This window comes from Epinephelus fuscoguttatus, linkage group LG6 (assembly GCF_011397635.1).
Source record: "Epinephelus fuscoguttatus linkage group LG6, E.fuscoguttatus.final_Chr_v1".
Classification (NCBI taxonomy): Eukaryota; Metazoa; Chordata; class Actinopteri; order Perciformes; family Serranidae; genus Epinephelus; species Epinephelus fuscoguttatus.
Genome location: NC_064757.1, coordinates 44343199 through 44359409, shown reverse-complemented (window position 1 = coordinate 44359409; position 16211 = coordinate 44343199). Strand labels below are relative to the sequence as shown.

Here is a 16211-nt window from a genome sequence, read left to right as displayed (position 1 = left end):
GTCTGGACTAGATGTCAGCTGGCAGTTTTATTATGATTTAATCATGTCGGTTTAGACACACACACACACACACACACACACACACACACACACACACACAGATCTGTCTCCAGCCGCCATGTCTTTAAGTCACAAAAACAAAACAACTTCCCATGTTTTCCATGTTTAACGTGGGATAATGAACCCTTGTTTGACATGTTCACACTGCCGTCACACTATAATCCTCTCACAAACACACACACACACACACACACACACACACACACACACACACACACACACAGTCAGTCAGTCTGACAACAGCCCAGAACAGCACATAGATTCCTGCGTGTTCTGGGACTCATTTTTTTAGACATTATATTTCACTTGTCTTAGCTGATTCAAATGTGTCCAGCTCCACACGACAAACACAGGTTGTTCATATACATATGTGACGCAGCAGCAAACACCTGCAGCTCCTCTCAACCACAACCTGAACCGATTATTGTCAGTGATTCAAACAGGTCTGTTGCTCAGCTCATTGACAGTTGATTTCCTCGTTGAAACAGATTTTTGTCGGCACTGTTGAGAAAGGTGACGTCATCTTCTCGTCCCAGGGTCGGAAAAAAGGCAACAGGTGTAAATTAGCTCCACACAGCTGTACAGGGTGTAAGTTGACTTACAGTAGGACTTATATCAACGTAATTCCTCAACCAACATCACAAACTTTAAGTTAACTTCTAGCAACCATTTCCATGACTGAAGGTCAGTGGGACAGATGCATCACACTGATTGGTTAGAGCTTATTTTTCCTCCTCCAAGGGCTGGGAGAAATGTATAAAATATTTTTTGCACATATTCTTCATACTGTAAAGATTTACACACATTTTAGCAGCTCTTAATCATAATCATCATAAGTTTCACATGGTTACATTTTGCCAACATGTGGTTAGGTGAAGGAAAACAGAACAGGGTTTGGCTTTACAGGAAGCGAACACCGGCCTCCCGGGTGAAAGTCAGTGGTTGTTGGACCCATCCACCACCCCTCCTGCCTGTACTACTCGGACTTCCGCTGCCTTAACCTTTGCTGTTATCCCGCAACGTTTCCCCCTGATGCCGGTAAACAATAACAGTGACATACCACGTATCATGCCAACGTAAAAGGACGTCTTTTTTCATCTGTGTCTAACATGAGAAGTCACTGACTGAGTGCTGGTATTTGACGACCTCATAGTGAGACCTGGTTGATCCTCTTTGTCTTGAACACTGCACAGCTCGTTCGAGACACCATATATTTGACATCGTCTTTATTGTAAATTTGTACTTGATATCGAAGGTTCTTGACTCTTGAAGAACTTGTTTTCCTTTCTCTGACTATGTTTATTATTATGCAGCAAAAACACCAAGGCACATGTGTGAGGAAACGTCATGAAAAAAAAAGATCTAATTCCAACAGAAAACTGTTACCTCCTCCTCCTCCTCCTCTTCCTCCTCCTCCTCCTCCTCCTCCTCCTCGTCCTAAGTTTTAAAACTAACCTAAGCTAACAAAGCTACCCCTCCTGCAACTGCTACAACATTAGGGTCTTAAAAAGTTCATTTTCTTGAGTGGATTTTACTGTGAAGAAGTAACAGGAAGTGCTCATTTCGAACAAACAAAGGCAGACTTCAGCCCCCACATGACCATGTGTTGCTCACCTTGTGTGACATTAAATCGTGAGGAAATCTTTGTTATAGTCACAAGCCTCCACAGTGAATGAAGAATCCAAAAAACAAAGAAAATTTGTTGATGAATTGAAGTCAGAGGGATCCATATTTTAACAGCAGCAAAACTATATCAAAACATGCTTTTAGGAACTCTCACACAACTCATGCAGTTTAATCCAAGTCTCATTCATCCAGTCGCAGGCTCAGAGATTCCCAGGCAGATGGTCCTCTGTGACGGGGACGTGAACTAAAGTGAAACTTAACAAGCTCCCGTGTTCAGCAAGGTAAAATGACTAATTTTATAAGTGGAGTCTGGCTTTGAAGAGAGCGTAGATAAGTTTCCTTCAGTTCCCCGTCAGAACGAGCCACCTGTTACTGAGCATACCACCTGTCAACTAGCTCTGTTTTTGGTCTCCACCAACTCCTGAGGGAAATATCTGTCTCTTTAGCTGCTCCACCATTTTCACCAGTTGGTCTCTAACTGCGTCTGTCTGCTGTTTGCTGCTGAGCAGGGAGTGAATATAATATAAAGCCAAAACCAGGAGCTGAAGGAGGCTCAGAGGCTCAGCACAGCTTTGTTCAGTGGTGGTTTACAGGGTCGCAGTGAAGCCTCGCTGTGTGGTCCGTCCTCATCTGGGCTCACAGCTGTGTTGGAAACAAACGCAGACATTAACATAGATAGTCTTTATGAAGTGTGATGGTTCTGTTGAGGAGACGTCCAGGAGTTTGTTTCAGAGCTTTGACCTTCTGGTTGTTTGTGATGCTGATGAGTCAGAAAACTGTGTTTTACTCTTACAGTTAATCGCTCTGCATCAGAGTCAGATTGGTGCAAATGTAAGACTTGATGAGGCAGATTAACACCTGAGCTTCCAAAATAGATGTGCTTTGAGAGATAAAAATGCTGAAATTAAGATTTTTAGGAAGATACATTTACAAAGACGTAGGCACAAAATGGTAAAAAAGTTTTCAGTGGAAAGCGGCAGAGCGGCGCTGTCCAAACACTGGCGATGGATATAACAGAATACTGAGTTTGAATGATGGGCAGCGAGGAGAGAACGCCATAACAAGTTCACAGCCAGTTCATCAATCTGAACGAGAGGAGGAAAAAAAAGAAGTAGGTTTACTGAAGAAACGACGCCACGTTTACAGCTTGAACTCAGAGAAGAGGCTGTGTGTTGTTCTCTCACTGTGTCATCAGTATGTCACAAATGTGACATCATACAGGTGTTGCATTCACGTCCAATAAGCAGGTGTGTTTCCAGACATTTCACGTGTGAAAAGAATTTCATTTGTAGGCTCATTAGATTTTGTTCTGGAGCATTTAATATGAAAACATGAATTTCACATGTGCTTTTTTATAACAAACCCGAAGCAGCTCAGACACAAGAAGGACTCAAAACAAACATGAGAAATTATTCTTTCAAACTTTATGAGTTTATTGACCCTGGAATTAGACGAGTGGCAGGAAATTATTAACACAATTTACTGAATATTTTTGCAGCTTTAAGCCAAATCTCACGGCTTTTATCAGCAGATGGAGTTTGCTCATTTGTACCAAAGATACTTCAGCTGTTAACACTTTATTCATCATGTTATTTTAATCACACGAGGGCCACAAAAAGCTCAAGAGAAACATCTTGAAACTTTTTTAACATCTTAATATTTTTTAAAATCCGTTTCAACACCATCCACCTTTATGCTACATTATTGAGTGTAATTATCAGTCCTGTAGTTAAAGTAAAGAAATATATTCAAGGATGTATTTGAATCTGTCGCAGGTTTCATGTTTATTCTAAAATACATATAACTGTGTTTTAATTTTTCCCGACAAAACATGAAAAGTTTTGTAAAAGTGTGTCAATAAAGATCATATTTGGAAAACACATATTTTATTGCACCAGAGTAGAAATGGTGAGAAGATTAGTCGTAAAATGATGAGTAGTGAAATTATAATTATTTACTTGTGTTAACTTGTCTGTTCAGGTTTAGTGTGTTCGACAGTATTTTAAATTTTAAACACAAACATCTATGGAAGCCCTGAGAGGCAAATTATTAAAATAGATAGATATAAAAGTAAATAAGTAAATAAATAAATAAATAAATAAATAAGTATGGTTATTCAATTTTTTGTAAAGTCTGATCCAAATTGTTAAAGAAGAAAGATTTTGCCTGGAGAATCTCTCTGAGTTGTTTTGTTTTTGTTTGTTTTGAGTCGAGACGAGAAAACGATTTCGATCAGATCAAAATGTGTCACCCTGACTTTCTTTTTCTCACTTGCCTCTCAGAGCTTCTGTCAACAGTTGAACAAGAACTCTGCATCAATAAAATAGTGTAAAAGCGGTGACATCATAGTTTGATCAGGAACTGTTTGATCCAAGTGTGAGTAAAATAAAGTCCATCTGTGTGCACCATAAAAACCTCAGTTAACAGCCCGGCTTTTGTTTGCTTGAACCACTGACATCAACAGGTCTGTATTTGGGACTGGCTTTCAATTCCCTTTACACATAACTGTTGTGCAGCAAAGATGGGAAAATAATCCAATTGTTTATATGAACCAGTGTGAATATTAGTTGTATAAAAATTAGTCTTTAAATAACATATCAGTTACAAATCATTAATTTAATCTCGCTCCGACAGACGAGGCATCAGAGAGACATAGTGTTATGACACCCGGGGGTTACGGCTCCCGACATACCGACACAACACCGCTTTATCCTGTTAAAACAATCCTCACAACTTGGATTAATTTTATGAAAAACCTGTTTGATTCTTTTCATCAGTAGACTCTTACAGACTAAAGGAATAACCAACATAGTAATCGAGCAATGGAAACACATTCTGGCTCTATCACAGCTTCAGAGGAGGGAGTCGCCTTTTTTTTTTTTTATCATACCGGTAAATACGAATGAATCACAGTCTGCTGCTCGTGTTGTCAGTAAAATGAACTGAACGGTTGAATTGTGGGGGATCTAACCAAGCTAACGATGTGTAGCATCTCCATACTGACAGTAGTTTAAACATTTATATTTGCATGATCTTAACAGCTAAGTAATGTTAGCTCCAGTGGGTAGTCAACATCTTTGTACATCCAAAGAACTTCTTTAAAAATGAACTGCTTGGCAACCAGACCAGGCTTCTAATTGAGACAGGCCTTTATTTGTCAAAATGTGTCGGACTAGTAAAAGAGACTGGGCATCTTTTTGGGGACGAGGCTTTTAATTGAAGTTTTACGGTAGATACTTGTAGCAGCTGCAGTGTTAAGTGTTTAAGAGGTCCAGTAAAAACACACGAATGAATCCTCACCGAGTTCAGAGTGAAACTCATCAGATCAGCTGCTCAGCTGAGTTGTTGAGTTTTCATGTGATCATCAGTCTTAGTCTGAGCTCCTCTTCATCATCTCCTCTGTCGTCTCTCTGCATTGAGAACTCTGTAATGAAGCCGGCGGACGACCGCAGCTCCTCTGCAGCTGACACTGTCGTGTTCTCTGGTGGTCTCAGCGCAGACTGAATGGATAGAGACAAACTTTTTGCTTACTCTCATGATTCTGCAAAGATAGAGTTATTCTGTGTGTGAGAGATGACGGAGCTCAGAGGGATGTTGATTTAGCTGCAGCTTCAGACATTGTCTGGATCTCTAAATATAAAAGTTACAACTTAAGTCAAAGATATTTCTGTGTTCGAGTAAAAACTAGAAACTTTTAGAAGCTTTTTCCGGAGCTTTCAGTCTCATCTCACAGCCTTCACCTGCTGATGAGGACATGACGTGCGGCTGAAAGCTCTGGGAAAAGGCTGATGAAGAGCTGTTGTGTAAATCGGACTCACAGCCGACATGCTCAGATGTTATTTAAAGTGCCAAAAGGCTAAATATAAGCATTAATAATATCGGCAGTGTGTTACACACACTCACCTGCATAACACACAACATAACATTTTAGAGATCGCTGCTGCAGTGTGTGACACACACAGCGTTCAGAGATGAATATAAACTGCACCTTTAATCTGAAGGGCGTAGCTTTTATTTCATTATTTGGGGGGACACATATCAAGTGGGGGCTGTAGGGTCTTACCCAAAGAGATTTAAGTCCCAACACTTAATTTCCTGCACTCTGGTGAATTTTTATGCACCAATTCGTGTCTTTTCTGCATCAGCTTATGGTGGAGGAAATGTCACGGTACTTCCTAATTTAACTGTGCATATTTTAATTTTTTTTCCCAGATGATTGATGTTCTTTTATTTCTGCTTTAGAAACAGTTATCTTTTTGTCAAGATAATAATCCCTTACAGCAGTTGGGTTACTTCTCAAAGAAAAAAAGGAAGTGCCAGTCTTTGCAATAGCTGTTGTATACCAGCTGTGCATAATTGCTTCATCTTGTTGTCCATTTTATGGCAGTAACAACCATTGCTTTTCAAGTTGCATACTGCCAACACCTACTTAGAGGTGAAAGTCCTATGCTACAATCATGTTTTTGTTAGGGTGGACAGATGCACCTGCTCAAAATATTGAGGGGGACGTGTCCCCTAAACATCCTGCCCAAAATCTACACCTATGTTATTTATGATCCTCGTGTTTCTGGCAGTGTGTACATTTGGTTTCTGCACCTTATTTAAAATCCTTTCTGTTAATATTATGTTTTATTAGCAGCACAACAATTTCCCTGTGTATAAGTTAAGTTCCATCTTATCCTATTTCTTGAAATAAACACGTATTATTTTCTTTCTTTTCATGAGTTAGATGAGAGGATTTAAAACCTCTCTCATGTCTGTGCATTAGGTACAGAGTTGCAGACAGGGCGTGATTAGCCTAGCTTAGCATAAAGACTGGATTCAGATGAAAACGGCTAACCTTGCGCCATCCAAAGGTCAAAGATGTTCCTAGCAGCACCTCTAAAGGCTCATTTATGCTCAGCGTTAGATACAGACACAGATGATTCCTTCTGCTCGAACCCTGCGTTCATTCGTCCATATTGTGCACATTCCTGAAAGCTGACAGGTACAGACGAAACAGAGCACTACCACTGGAGATTGTGGAGGCAGTGTAGTGTAGTTCAAGCAGGATACGACCACAGGAGACAAAAAAGACTTTGGTGGTATTTAATGACATCAAACCACCCCCGTCTGCAACACTGCCTTCAGTAAAAGGTACACACTCACTAATTCACCTTTGATAACCTCCTTTTAAATAAGTTTTCTTATAGTTTCTGTCGAGTCAAAAATATCTAGACAAATGAACATTTTATTCTTCACACTACTATAAGGAAAGGTCCTGCAGACTTAGAGCAAGTCATTAAACACAGAGCTCCCAGTGGTGAAGACTGTACTTGAACTGGTTTGAGCAGTTTCCAGATTAGGTCGAGGATGGTGGAGAATTCAGCCTGTAAAATTTTTCCCATTTACTCGACCGTGAGGCTGTGTCACATTTAGTGGTTTATAAATGACTGTAATATGGTTTAATTTACTTCTATCCATCATGGTGTAAAAGTAGCCGTCACTCTCTCAAACTGCGGATATTTAATTTTGGGAAAAGCAGAAAAAAACAGCAACATTAACATCCTGTTCCTCTCAGCCGCTCTGCTCTGTGGGAGTTTTGTGTGCAGATAATAATCTCTCATTATGTTGCTACAGTCAATTAACATCCATTACTGTCAGACTGCATCTCTGAGTAAATGTTGACACTCGCTAATTCCCAGCAAAACGCTGCTTGCCACATTTAACCTGGAAAAACACTGCAGAGGGCAGAGAGGACTTTTTTAGGAGACGACTGTGATCCTGCTCTTTCTCCCTCTGTCCTTTTTATTCACTTAAAGTTTTTCACTTTGTCAGAAACTTATACGTTCAATTGAAAAACAAAACAGTTCAGTGCATCAGACAGAGCTGCAGATCATTCTTTAAAAATAGTGTTTACTGGTTTTGTGTGCATTTGGTTTTTGCACCTTTATTGCCGATTTTGTTTCCTATATTCTTCTATTTTATTGTTTTTGCACTCCTTCCTTCTTTGTACTGCTGCGCAACAATTTCCCCCGAAATAAATAAAGTCGTGTCTCATCTCAGCTGACACAGAGAGTTTTAGTTTAGTTTTTTTTTTTTTTTTTTTTTTTTAAGTAGGCACGCAGTGCCAAGTTAGTTGGCACGCAGCTATTTCAACACCTTCTAATCCCAAACCGTCACATACCGGCCCTGTCAGTGGACTCTCAACTCTACATATTACGTCCTCGGTATCCTCTTATGTCCGGGACACCGCAATCAAAACTAGGATGTCAACAGAAGCACTTGGGTTTAAACAAAAACATAATTGCTTGGCTCTACATTCATACAGGCAGCGAACACGGGGCTCCCAGGTGTGTTGGGTGAAAGTATGGGCTGGTTCCATCCTCCCCTCCCACCCACCCTATGGGTCTTTTCAGCTCCTTATATTACGCTGTTACAGGAAGCGTCTCAAACTGACGCCATCCAGTGGCAACTCATCCTCACTGCGACCTCGTCACATGTCCACGCTTGGTCATGGACTTTCCACGTCCACATATGACGTCCAAGGTACCCTGGGTGTGTTGGCTGTTGACGTTCTGGGACGCCGTGTCAACTTCAGCCTGTTGCATGCATTGTCTGTTTTCAAAATACACTTCTGTTTTCACAGGAAATGTACAGTTTGATACAGTCTCTTTCAAAATAAAAGCACTACGTCGGTAGAACACAGCTACTGATGTTTTACCGTCAACACAGCACATGCACATAGTTGGGTTTAGGAAAAAAGAACAGGGTCTAGCTTTACAGACTTATGGGAAGCAAACACTGACCTCCTGGGTGAAAGTCAGTGGTTGTCGGACAATGAACAATAACAGCGTCCGTTTTCGATGACTTCAGAGCGAGACCGGGTTGACGTAACATCCTGCCGTGACGTGTTCTGATCATAACCCTGCAAAACGTTTTGTCCGTCTGCGTTACAAACTGATGCTGCTTGGCTGCATATCATACCGCCGCAAAAGGTGGCTTTGGCGTCTGTGTCTTACGCCAAAATCTCTGACAACGTGGTGACATATGACGACTTTGTAATGAGAACAAGCTGGCTATTTTCTGGTCCTTTGAAAGTCACAGAAACAAAAATGGAACAGCGCTCATTCTCTCTATCAAGACATCTGAAAGCTGTTGTAAAAACTTTTTTGGCGAGGGTGACATTTCAGTTTTATAGCATCAAAAGTCATTTCTGTGGACTAAATGTGTTATAAAACCAGCCGAGCTGATGACCATAATTTCATCACAAAATGAATTTAAAAAGTTTTCTCCTGAAATATGTAAGAAGACACTTGAAACAGAGGCCTCAGGAGAATAGCTCATCACAATTTTCACAGAAATCACACTCAGTGTTAAAATGTACAAAGTATTAAAAGCAGTGACTGCATTCAGAGAGTAAACACAGAAATGTAAGTTTAAGAAAATAAAGGGTTATGTTTTTAAATCAATTGTTGCACAAGTATTTAATTAGATATGAATGTATGTAGTTTGATCTAACAGGTGATAATCAGTGAAACATCCTTTTGTGTGTCCAGGTTGTGACATGTGTGCAGACAACAGGAACGGCGAGTGTCCGATGCACGGCCCTCTTCACTCTCTGCGTCGACTCGTCGGCACCAGCAGCACGGCGGCTCCCGTCACCCTGCCGGACGTCCCTGATTGGCTCAGAGACCTGCCCAGAGAGGTGAGACTTCCTGTCTGTCTGACTTTCACAACATCAGAGAACAATCTTCCTCCTCTTAACAAAGGAGTAAAGTGTTTGTAGTGCCGCTCAGATCCAGCCCACTTGTGACGACGACTCTTCCAGATGATCCAGGATGGTTTTTAGAGTTTATTCAGCTTAGAAGAAGAAGCAGAGTTTTCTCACCACATTAAGGAACACGTCATCTTTCAGTGATGATGATGATGATGATGATGATGAGGAGGAGGAAGAGGAGGAGGAGGAGGAGAAAGTAGTGTAAAATGGAGATACTCAAGTAAAATGCAAGTACCTGGAATTTGTACCTCAGTACAGTACTTGAGTAAATGTCGTTTGTGAGTGCAGCATCGCCTCTGATTCTGAACAGCCGCCTCATGCAGGGAAATAAGTTGTGTAAATAGAAATGTGTGCACAGGATAAGAGTGTTTTATTGACCTGTGTGTGTGTGTGTGTGTGTGTGTGTGTGTGTGTGTGTGCAGGTGTGTCTGTGCACCAGTACCGTTCCCGGTCTTGGTTATGGGATCTGTGCGGCTCAGAGGATCCCTCAGGGGACCTGGATCGGCCCGTTTCAGGGAGTCCCTCTGCTGCTCGACAAACTGCATCCAGCAGCCGTCAGAAACAGCCGACACCTGTGGGAGGTGAGTGTGTGGACTTATGGGTACTGTAGTTTACATGCCGATGTGTGTTGGTGTCCAGACTGCGTCATGGTGTTGTTAGTATGTACGATGAGCAGGAAGTTGTAAACCTTCGACCCTGTCAGTGTTAATGGCTTCATGCTGAGGAGCTGAATCCCTGTGAGGAGGATAACAGTGTGTGTGTGTGTGTGTGTGTGTGTGTGTGTGTGTGTGTGTGTGTGTGTGTGAGGTGCTTCACACACTCCTGAGGTGGTGGAATATGTGTAAGGTGTGTCTGTGTGACAGCAGAACTGCTCTGATTTTCCTTCACAGTTTTCAGTCTTACCATCAGAGATTTTTTTGTAGAACTTTTTGCGACAAACTATTTTCATGTTTTTAAAGATGCTTTTGGACAAAATGGACGCCAGTGAAATGTGTTTAGTATGATGGCGTACAGACAGCCCCAGTGCACATTATTATGATGGGCCCTAGTGTCATTTTGCATCTAAACTAGCTACGACCTGAAACTGGACAATATCAACAAATCTATAAGGGACAAAAATAACAAATAAAAAGAGAAAGTATTCATTCAGTTACACATGTTTATAGTTTATTTGTTGTTTAATAGTTTATGTAAAGTAAACATATAATTTTTTTGTAGAATGGATTGCTACTGACTCTTTCACCCAAAAAAAAAAAGAAACCATGATGGAGATGGCTTTGCCTTTACGACGGCATATACACCAGTTGGCTCCACTTTTTTAATTTAACGTGAGTTCTTTGAACATGGGTGTAACTCTGAGTCGGGCCAACACACTGCTGCAGGGCCTGCTCTCTCTACGGGCCCCCCTGTACCATGGGCCCCTGTGCAACCGCACTGCCTGCACTGTCTATATTTACTGTTTAGTGTCATTTGACCCAGAGTGAAGACAGACAGTGGTGCACAAGTGTACAGTTTTACTTAACTTGCACATTTCCATTTTCTTCTACTTGTAACTTTTACTCCACTACATCTCAGCGGAGAAAGTCGTACTTTTTAGTGCACTACATTTATTTATTATTACTTTCTATATGAATACAAAAACAAACAAACAAAAACAAACAAACAATATGTTTATATCATATGATGCAGTACAAATCTACCCAGTAGTTTACAAAGTATTTCAGTTAGGCTTCAGTTTTTGTGCTTTTTCCATTTTTCCACTTTTTGACATAAAGTTGAATTTCGTCGCTGTCTGATGAAAAACATGTATCTCCACTTTTGACGATTTTGACTTTCTACATGCTTTGATGGACACTTCTGACACCCAGTGCAGATACGTGTTGAATAGATGATGTAATAAAACGTCTTTCCATTGGTGATTTGGATACCCAACACTAATGGTTGCTAGGAAATATTATGGACACTCCATGCACTGTAGAAAGTCAAAATCGTCAAAAGTGGAGATACGTGTTTTTCATTGGACAGTGATGATCTGTTACTTTTGATAATTAACTACATTTATTTCAGCAGTGACAGAAAGTAACTAAGTACATGTACTCAAGTACTGTTCTTTAGTGCAAGTTTGAAGTACCTCTACTTTACTTGAGTATTTCCATTCTACGCCACTTTACAGTTTTTACTTCACGACATTTATCTGACACTGAAGTTACTTTTTACATAAAACATATGATATGCTTATATGATATAATGCAGCACTGTACTAATATACAAAGTAGGCCTATTTAAAATTGAAGTTTTTTAGTTTTCTATTCTTTGACATTTAAAAAATGACATTGACTTAATAACTACTGATACGCAACAGTGATGGAAAATAACAGAGTACATTTACTCAGGTACTGTGCTGTAGAACAAGTTACTTGTACTTTACCTGTGTATTTCCATCCTTTGCTGCGTTATCCTTTTTACTCAATTACATTTACAAATACAGTAGTTACCAGTTACTTTTTACAAATGAAAAAACAAAACCACACAGTATGCTTATATGATATAATGCAGTGTTTTACCACTGATCTACACAGTAGTGTACAAAATATCTTTGATTGGTTCAACAGTCACAAACTATAAAAATGCTCTCACATGTATTCATCAGTGATAATAATATTCTATAATAATACTCTGCACATAATAATACTTTCACTTTGAGCATCATGTTTTCCTTCCGTAAGATCTCAGGGTGTTTTATCATCGTGATGTTTCCTGGCATCAGACACTGACGACACTGTGACCTCACACCTGTTTCACCTTAAAACTCTAATTCATTATCTTTTATTTCAATAATCCTGTTCCACATGAATTCAGATTTACTAGAATAATAAATCATCTTGCCACAAGTTCATGTCGCAGTCTTTCTGCACATTGTTCCGTCCATCACAGTTCTCTGAAAAACAAACAAACCTGCAACATTTTTATTTTTATTTTTATTTTTATTTATTCAATTATGTTTGAAGCCTTTACATTTGACACTACAGCACCAGCTTCTGTTGTTTTACTCTTTGTGCTCGTGGCACATTAATGCAAGAAATTTAATTTATAACATTAAATATCGCCTCTTGTTTTTGTGGGCATTTCTGGGATTTGATGCGAAACCTCTAAAGTAAAAGTGTGACTGTCGTGACAGTGGATCGTTGCTGCAGGAGGCTGTTTAATGTTTCAGTAAAACAGCATGTATGAATCATTTTAAAATGGGTAATTCCTCCTCTCATTTCCTGCCATTTTCACATCCAGGTATCGTTAATTTAATTGCTTATATTATTAGATATTATCGTTATACACTGCTGGCGGGTTCTAATAAATATTTAAATAATGATAAATAATATTTAATATCTTAGTTGTTAAATTGCAAAAAGGTCTTAAAAGCCTTACATTTAAGGCTGTGGTCTTGTGTTCATATAGTACATGTTTATGTTTACATGTGTGTGTGTGTGTGTGTGTGTGTGAGCTTGTGGTCAGCGTCATGTCACCTCTCAGTCCATTGATCAGAGCAGATTGTATTTACATACAGTGGCAGGAGAAAGTCAATGTGGCAGTTATAAACAGCTGCATTAGCATTAGAGGGGGGGTGAGGGAGGAGTGAAGGATGCTGGGAGACAGAACAAGGGAGTGAAGGATGCTGGGAGACAGAGAGATAGATGAGTCCCTTGTGGCCGAGCTGGTAAAGGTCAGTCAGACGTCGGTTGACCGGACATCAGTCTCTCGGCTGTTGACCGCAGCAGGACGTCAGCGGGAGGAGGAGGAGGGAGGGGTGAGGATGGGTGGGGGGCGGGGCAGATGGGGGCTGAAGAGGGTCAGAGGTCAGAGGTCACGGGGGGAGGAGGACATGGCCAAGTCCAGCAGGAGCAGGGAGCGCGTCACGTCAGGATTTGTTCTTCAAACAGAGAAAGCACTGAGTTCACTGACAGCAGGATTTTACAGTTTTTAATTATTTTATCTGAAGCAGACCCTTCAGCGCTGAGACGTCTGAACAGTCCTCAGCGTCAGGGTTCAGGAAACAGGGAGCGACGTGGAGCTGGACTCCTCTGAAGGAGACAGGAGTTCATCAGGAGGCCTCAGTGGAGAAATCTAGGCTGAGCTGGAGCCTCATTTTGGGTGCCAAAAAATAGATATTTTCCTTTTTATTCAGCTTCCTGAGATAAGTAGAGACTAACAGTATAAAGCTCACCATGCATATTTATTTACACATAACAATTTCTGATCATTTGTAGCAAACAAACACAGTGCTGTCTACCTCTGCTTTTGCACTTAACACACGTTTTGCACTGCATGTCGTTTTTCAAAGGCTAAATATTCTCTGTACGAGTCAAAATCTATTGATAGAATATTTCTGCACACACAGCACCTTCCTCTCAGCGTCACTCAAACACTCTTCACCAATTTCAGCTGTTACAGTCACTGTGAGACCGCAGCTAGTTTCTGTAATGTGAGGTGTAAGAGGCATGTGATCAAACTGTACTGGGACAAAGTTTTTGATATCTATGAGCTGATAATCAGGAGCAGCTTTATGTGATGAGTGTTGCACTCGCCCCAAATCACATCTGATCGTCCCTGAGTTTGAGTGGAGTCATCAAAAATCAATTTTGATGTTTTACAAGAAAAAAAGAGGAATTTTGATCTCACAAAGTTTGACATTTGTACACTAAGATATATCAGAACAATAAAAACAAAGACACTGGATATGAACAGACAAAATGTTTTTTTAACCAAACCAATTGGCAGCACACTGTACATTTCTGCATATGTAACATTTGTATATGATTACTGTATGTAGCAGATATGTTGGACCTTAATGTCTCAACAATGCTGTGGTTAACCTTTTAAAACCTGACATCACTTCCTGTGCTGCCTTCAGGCGTCTTTTGCAAGTGTTTAAACCTTTGAACCCTCCCTGAGCAAACTGGTGTGATTTCTTTCAAAAACATGGGGAAAAATGTCACTGAGCATTTGGTACGAAATGTCTCACGAACTGCAGAAAAGTAATAGATTCAGAAAAATATGTAAGAAAAAAAAAACTAGCAAGGGAAGAGCTATATTTACAATTATTATTATGATAATTACATTTTAAATTATGTTACAGAATTATTTATAATTTCTAAGTACTTTTTTCCAGGTCATTTCCTTCTTTGTCTTTCTTTCTTTCTTGTTTTTAATTTTCTCTTTTTACTAATTTCTTACTATTTTTCTGGGTCATTTCCTCTGTCGTTGCTCGTTGCCTTCTTCCGATGTTTTAAAAACGAAATCAAGTCAGTTTGTTCAGGTCTCAAAGGATTAATGTGTCGTTATGTTTCGGCACAAAAACAACTTGGATACGATTAGGGAAAAAAAACATCTACTCGGTTTATTTGTATTTGTTGGTCTTGAACAGTCTGCAGCCGTCTCACCTCAGTGACACACCGTCCACCATCCCCTGATGACAAAGTCAGCTCATATATATGTGATCCGATCTACATTAATGTCAAACATATGACGCATACAAATAACGTATTTGTGGTTTAGAAATGTATGATGTCAAAAGTCTTTCTGCTGAGTATGAAACATTTTCCACTTCCATATTATCACATATTTCTTAAAGTATAACTTTTTTCTCCTAAAATTTTAACTTTATTTTTGTAATATCACAACTTTATTCTCATAGTGTACAACTTTCCTTTTCCCCCACGTCAACTTCTGGGTGGAGACTCACTGTTTAAATACCTGTCATTATTTCACAGATTTAAAAGTGACTTCCAGCCACTAGCATTCAGTGCATTAGCCAGTCTTGTATTTATTTCTGGACTAAAATCTAATATAATTCTATAATTTACTGTCTAAGATTCTCAGTTTCATTCTGTCCACACTGGTTTTTATAGATTTGTTGTGTTTTCTTTGTTCGTGTCTGCTGCATCTGTTCGGATTCACCGCTTGAGTCCAAATCTTATTGATTTAATTTGATTAATTTAAGAACTGTCACGTTCCTTTAAGATGACCCCAATCAAACTTTTTTTTAACTCAGGAAAAATGACTATTCCAGATCATGTATATACAATAAAAATCAGGGTGTAAAGATTCTCATAAGACTGGAATACACTGCTGTAAATGTGTGAAGGTTTTAAATACTGATAATAGAGGAGGAAGAAGGTCGACGTTCTTGTTCTCAGCAGTTTCTTTACAGTAAATGATCCACATTACTTTTTTACAGCTCAGTATTCAAACCTCTTTATCAAACTGTATTTATTTGGACCCAGCAGAGTGGAGCCGGGGCCCTCTGTGGGGCCCCCGACCAGCCTTTGAAGCCCTCGGCCCTGGAGGAATGCTGATCCGATAACCCGGCTCTAACCATCGGCACATTATCGGCTGCCGGGCTAAAACTGGTCATTAGGCCTATTGATGAAGAAGCTTTACACACAGATCCCATTAAAACTCACTGGTTGTTAAACTCGCTTATTGACGCCCCCCAAAACAGGAAGAGATATTTGTCCTATAGCCAATCAGGGAGCTCGTGTCATGTTGTCTATGGTGTCCGGGAAGGGCCAGTTTTAATTAAGACACTTGCCGTTCCGTGCCGGTGGAACAGAGGAGGATTTTCTGGTGCTGCAGTATTTCACAGCCGGACACATTGATCTCCTGCGAGGCCGAGCTCACTGAGTTTATGGAGGAATAATTCTTTAACTGTCGGCTCTGGAGCTTCATCACTCACCGTCCCTGTGCTCAGACAGAGATCCTAACACATTAT

The 16211-nt window shown here is 40.1% G+C and overlaps 1 protein-coding gene across 2 annotated transcripts in view; it reads left to right on the top strand.

Annotated features, from left to right (window-relative positions):
* The window catches only part of prdm6 (PR domain containing 6), a 158980-nt gene that overhangs the window by 8138 nt on the left and 134631 nt on the right, over positions 1-16211 (top strand). For both annotated transcript variants that reach the window (XM_049579643.1, XM_049579644.1), the window contains exons 3-4: positions 9225-9373; positions 9868-10026. In XM_049579643.1, coding sequence (XP_049435600.1) covers positions 9225-9373; positions 9868-10026 — 308 coding nt within the window. The remainder of the gene's footprint in view (positions 1-9224; positions 9374-9867; positions 10027-16211) is intronic.